The sequence below is a fragment of the Coffea arabica genome, chromosome 8e, assembly GCF_036785885.1.
Source record: "Coffea arabica cultivar ET-39 chromosome 8e, Coffea Arabica ET-39 HiFi, whole genome shotgun sequence".
Classification (NCBI taxonomy): Eukaryota; Viridiplantae; Streptophyta; class Magnoliopsida; order Gentianales; family Rubiaceae; genus Coffea; species Coffea arabica.
In genome coordinates, this window is record NC_092324.1 from 45,511,587 (window position 1) to 45,517,545 (window position 5,959).

At 35.1% G+C, this 5,959-nt stretch overlaps 1 protein-coding gene across 3 annotated transcripts; it reads right to left on the minus strand.

Moving 5' to 3' along the window:
* Positions 1-1,578: 1,578 nt before the first annotated feature.
* On the minus strand, positions 1,579-5,691 carry LOC113704888 (protein NRT1/ PTR FAMILY 1.2-like). Of its 3 annotated transcripts, none has more exons than XM_027226756.2 (5): positions 5,429-5,691; positions 4,988-5,205; positions 3,559-4,106; positions 2,658-3,172; positions 1,579-2,492 (listed from the first exon to the last, which is right to left on the minus strand). In XM_027226756.2, exons 1-5 carry the CDS (start codon positions 5,547-5,549, stop codon positions 2,134-2,136), a joined length of 1,761 nt encoding a protein of 586 aa, XP_027082557.2. In that variant the 5' UTR covers positions 5,550-5,691; the 3' UTR covers positions 1,579-2,133. The 3 variants fall into 3 exon arrangements, with proteins under 3 accessions (XP_027082557.2, XP_071917379.1, XP_071917378.1); XM_072061278.1 differs by having other exon boundaries at positions 1,579-1,888; positions 2,655-3,172; positions 5,429-5,689; XM_072061277.1 differs by having other exon boundaries at positions 1,579-2,203; positions 2,655-3,172; positions 5,429-5,688.
* Positions 5,692-5,959: the final 268 nt, after the last annotated feature.

Sequence of the window (5,959 nt, forward strand, 5' to 3'; positions counted from 1 at the left end):
CTAACTATAAAAAATCTCATAAGAAATCTATAGTAGAGGAGAAAACTTTCACTAGAAATCTCTAAAGAAGAAGAAATTCTCAGTTGGAAATCCATAGGAGAGTAGAAAACTTTAGCTAAAAATTCTTAGAAGTAAAGAAACTCTTATTAGACAATGTTAGAAGAAACTTTATTGTAAACACAAAAAACAATCACCTAATCCATAACAAATGACGTACTTTTAAAGGTATGATCTAATGCAGGTATGCACTAAAATACCCCGTTGGAGACTTCCTAACTAGCGGCCAAAAGAATGCACAGGAAATCCTGAATATAATCATCTCCCAGAATGGCTTAATTCTCTTGGGAAGAATATGAATGTCTAACTTACAATTGATATGTAAGTACAAAACACTCCCCAAAAATTTCAAACACCAATAAAAAATATTCAAGAGGTTGTTGAATACTGCTGTTTAATTTTTCATTTAACTACTGATGACCATTTGTCAGTGTCTATAAGTATTTAGCTTAGCTTTATTCTGTTCCCGAAATTGGATGGCCATTGGGAGTGGTGATATGTTGTTTTCGGCCCTCACGTGACTTCCCGGCCCAATGGTGACATGTGTAACAATCAAAGTGCTTATCTCCTCTGACCACGTGTCATAGCTCCGCCCCTACTTTGCAACATTTGCACATTATAATTAGGGTAAATAACATATGACGCTCATATGATTTTGCATACCCTTTAAAATTTTAAAATAGCCATATAATCTCTCTGTGATTTTATGTAAAGTGAAAAATGAATGGATTACATAATTAGTTACGATCGACATGTGTTTTAAAAGTGTGTACGATAAAATAATAATTTCCACTTAATACCCCTATGATTTGTATAAATATTCACTTTATCCTCCAATATTTTTACATTCATCCATGTAACCCCTGTATGATTTTGTATAAGGTGGCAAAGTCGTCGTTTGATTTAGCATTCAAGTAAGGGCATCACTGGTATTTCAACTAATGATATTAAATAAACTATTTTCCATTAAATTTGTAGTTTACATCAAACTATAAGGATGTGAAGTGAATATTTTGAAATGTTAAGGGGTTATATGACAATAGATGAAACTGTAGGGAGGTTATTAGTAATTTATCCTTATAATTATAAGTTATATAGCTTCGTGCATGTAATTATAGTCAAAGAGGTTATTTTATATGATGGTTTATGTTACGTGACCATTAAATGTGTAATTACAAGCTATAGAGAAGTTTAATGATGAAAAGAAAAGAATGAGAGAGAGAGAGAGAATGAAGAACAAATGTTTTTAGGAAAAGGGAGTGTCTAAAATCATGTTCCTTGGGTTTACATTTAGCTTGGGACATTCTTTTCAAAAAAAACAAAGAGAAAAAAGAAAAAAAAAAATCATGTCGTTATCTGACGTGGTTTAGGAAAAGAACTGACACAGACTCAGTACAATTGTGTTCGTTTCTTATAATTTAGCTAACATGAAAGGGTGGATGGATGACAAAACTACCTTAATAAGGAATCAATAGTGTTAGTCCTAATTTAGTTAACATGAAGAGTATAAAAGTTAATCAATTAATAAAACAACTTTTTAAATTTCATGCAGTAGGTAAAGCTTACAGCAATAAACAACAACTACTTGGCAAGTATCATGAAAACATGAGCACCATGTCATGATACTCCTGTTCATGGAAGCAATACCAGCTCTATGCTAGTTGAGGGTGAAGAAATGGTCTACTGGAGAAGCCACAAGAGGAAGAAACCACTTCCAATCAATGCATAAATTTCTTCTACTCAAGAGTTGCTAAATTTCCTTGCCTTCTATTGAAGCTAAAATTTCATCCACACAAACAGCTTACCAAGGAAAATCATCCTGAGTTCCCACCTTGGATGACATTGACAGGTTCGACAATAAGTATGGCAGACTTAATCTTGAACACGCAACATTAGATGTACAATCCTATGCTACAGTTACATTGCTAACATTATATACAATCCCTGTGGAATGGCAATGATGATGCCATTCAGATCAAGTGATACTCTTGGTTCCCCGCTTTCTTAAAGGTATATCGCCGACAGTATATCTCATATAACATACTTAAACCTATTAGACAAAGCAATGAAAGACCTTTAATCCTGTTCATCTTGTCCAGGAAGAGTTTTCTCTTTTTTATCTTCTTTTCCAGGACCATAAGCCTTACTACAAATAAGGAAATAAATCATGTTAAGCATGCTTAAGCCAGCAAGAACCCAATAGTAATAATCATAGTGACCCTTATTTATGTTGGTTGAAATCCAGCTTTCTTTTCCCCCTCGTTTTAAGAGTTTGTCAATGATGTTCATAAGAAAACTTGCTACCAAATTTGCCACAGACGTCTCAAGTAAGAACAAAGTGGAAGCTATACTTTTCATGCTTCTGGGAAACTCAGAATAGTAGAATTCATTTTGTGCAACTGCACTTGAGGCTTCTGCAAAGCCAATCAAGCAGTGTTTGTTTGGATTGTTTCATATTTCTCCAATTTTATTTGCTTACATCATCTTTACAATTTTCAATACACCTTTTTATCTTCCCAATATCTTTTTATCTCACATACATCACATCACAAAAAGTGCTACAGTAAAAATATCTCAAATAATCCCAAATAACTTACAATCCAAAGGAAGAAGCCAAAGAGCTGACATGTCCACCACTGCTTCTGAAGCATCTGAATATCCTTCCCTGATTGCCAGATTACGCCGTTTAGCCTCCACAGTTGCTGTCACTACCATGCATACGAAAGACAGGAGCATTCCAATTGCCATTCTTTTCCTCGCTGAGAGATGAACATGTTTCCCCATGATTTTGGATGCAATAGGCAGGAATACGCGGTCATAAAGAGCAATCCATATTATGATACTGATTATGGTAAACATGCCAAAAGAACCGGCTGGTATTTCGAAGCTTGAACCAAACCTCCGGTTCATGGAATTTGCTTGAAGTACAGGAAATGAGTTCTGGCTAATATTTACCGACATTATCATTCCTGTTGACCACAAGGGAATCACTTTGAGAAGCGTCTTAAGGTCCTCAACTTGATTTATTGTGCAAAGAGTCCAGGGATCTGCTGCCCTTCCATCTGTTGTCAAGTCTTTCTCAGGATCTACTATGATGCAGGCTTTATTTAAGAACCTTGAAAGACAAATCATTCATGTTTTCATAAGAGATCAATGAACCTATAACAAAATAGGAACTTGTCTTTTGAATATTTTGCTTTCAAACAACTGTAAAGAAGCATTCTCAGAGTCAAGAACATTATAACAAATGTTGAATTCACCATCAGATGAAAATATATAGCAATAGTAATTGCAAACCCATTTCAGCTAACAAAGACAGGTAACCTTGTATAAGGTGGGGCTAAGAACCTAAAATTATTCATAATTTCTTATACATGGATCAAGATTGTATTTGTAAAATCCCCTAGTCTCAGTCTGACTCCTCAGAACGAAGCTATTCAATTTGGATAAGAGAACATTAAGATCAAGGGAAGACTTCTGTAAAGGTGAATATAGACTCACCTTAGTTTTTCACTTGGAAGAATCGATGAACCCTTCTGGTGATGGTATATCATGTTTGAGCTCTCTGTCGATAGATCTATATGTCGTTTTCTACAAGAGGCAACAGCCACTTGAAGCAATTCAACAATTATGGTTGACTTAGCCTTCAATTTGACGTAACAGGGTGAAGCCAGGGAGAATGACAGAGCTGAAAGGAACATGAGAATGACTGGAATGCCAAAACCAACTTGCCATCCCATCTTTTCTTGTACATAGACAATGCAAGTTGAAGCAATTAAAACAGAAATTGTGCATGAAGCATAGTACCAGCTGAAATAGCTCTCAAGAATCCATCCATTCCTGCGTCCACCTGCTTTTTTCAACTGATCAGCACCAAAAGCCAAGGATGAAGACCTAGTTCCTCCAGCTCCAATAGACATAAGTCCAAAACAAGAACACAAGAGAAAGAGTTGCAAAGTTGTCGCAGAGCTACAATTATTGCTGGATTCATCACATGGAGGCGGCCTTGTTTGGGGAATCATAGTTGTTAACCATAAAAGAGCCATACCCTTCAAAGTAAAAATTCATTTTCAGATAATTCAGTTAAAATTAGAAATACTATCGTAAATTTAAATAACTATGTAATCCTTTCCACTGTATTACTTATCAATAGTGTTTTGTTTTCCAACAGCAGCTGATTAAAGTCGTGCATCAAGCCATCAACAAATGGAGGCATGAAGAAATATACAGAGGAATTTAACCTCTTTATGATTGACTAGAATGATGTGCAACAAATAATCTTCTAAAAACCAGGGGCTCTTTCTCAGTTTTCTTTATTGCACGTTCAACGGAGCAAGATTTGTAACTGAAACTAAATTTCAAAGCTCTTGTACGCACGGAGAAACTAATGGCCTCAAGAAATTTTTCGGATGCCATATATGGATGGAATCCTATAAATGAAGATGATTATGGAGTTCAACCCCTAGATTCTAGACGAGCTAACCTAAAATGAGAGTTGCTAGATGCAGACAATAATTCGAAAACATGCCTTATCTGCAATTGTGTTACCAGCTTCATGTTTGAACTATGTTGTTTCTTAAATGAAATGATCATCTGTGTTGATAAACATGGGTTAGAATCTATAGAATTTTGTCTCCATCTGAAGACTACAACGTAAAAGATGATGTTTTCCTTCCTCCTTTTTATTGATAGATTACTATTTTTCGCCTGTACTCTCGCTCTACACAAACAAAATAGCAGGGGATGCTTGCTTAAAAGAGTCAGTCCAATTTTACCATACAATTTCGGGATGAAAATCTTGATGGACGAAAATCCAAAAATGACAAGGCAAAAATCAATTTGTACCTCAATGAATTCTAGCGTTAGGAAAAATTAAACATGGTTAATATTAAATGTTGATTACCAGCAAAGTTTGAAATTGGATTTTTACCAGAAGGCTGAAAACACATCCAAATAAGATCATCCGAAATCGACCCACAAATATATCTGCAACTATAGCACTCAGAAGGGGCTTGAAATTTGTTGCTGCCGACCAAAGAAAGATTATGTTGGAACCAGTAGTCATCTTCAAATGGTACTCTCTTGTCAAGTACAGAATCATGTTGGGCTGTAGTCCATAGCTTGCCACCTGCTCAAAAGACTCGTTTGCTGCCCCCCCAAAAGAAAACCATTTAAAATCACGAGAACTAAATCCCATTAGCAAATTATTTTTACTCTGCCAAATCATCAGTAAACTTCAATGAAACAAAATTACGTAAAATGTGTGAATCGGATATAGCCCAAGAATAAGGCTTTAGTTTCTTTTGTTCAGATGAGATTTCGGTCCATCCCTCCTCATAGAAATTTAAGGCAAAAAAAGAAAAAATGTTACCTAAAATGAATGGGATGGTTCTGAAGCCACCCTTTGCTGAAGAACTGTTATTATCATCATCAAGTAAAGGCTTTGTGATCGTGTTTCCATTTTCATCAGCTGAATTCTCCATCATGTACATATGTGGACTTCTGCTTCTTCTCCTATTACTGTAATGAAATGTGTCAAATATATACTTTGATCCTGCTTAACAAACAGAATTAGAGTATCGAGCATACGATGCATGATATTTTTTTTTTTTTTTTTTAGTATTTGCTGCTGGTAGCCCATAAGATCATTCAAAAGAAGAAAAACAGTGATTGGGCCAGACATTTGATCTTACTTACACTCCAACGTTCTGGGGAGCAATGAATGTGACTGGACCAGCCATCATAATACGTACATTGTCGTGTTTTCACTTTTTAAATGTTTTAAAGTTAGAGTCACATTTAAAAACAAATAAATTATTCTTAGCTTTTTTACTTTTTCTATTTGAATATTAAATTTAGGGTCAGTATGAATTAAGTGTTTTTATTATAACATTGTATTTTT

Coding starts and splice junctions, on each gene's coding strand:
- LOC113704888 (XM_027226756.2), bottom strand. CDS start 5,549: ATGTACATGATGGAGAATTCAGCTGATGAAAATGGAAACACGATCACA. Junction 3,173..3,558: donor CTTCCAAGTGAAAAACTAAG/GTGAGTCTATAT, acceptor TTGTCTTTCAAG/GTTCTTAAATAAAGCCTGCA. Junction 2,493..2,657: donor TCTTTGGCTTCTTCCTTTGG/ATTGTAAGTTAT, acceptor ATCCAAACAAAC/ACTGCTTGATTGGCTTTGCA.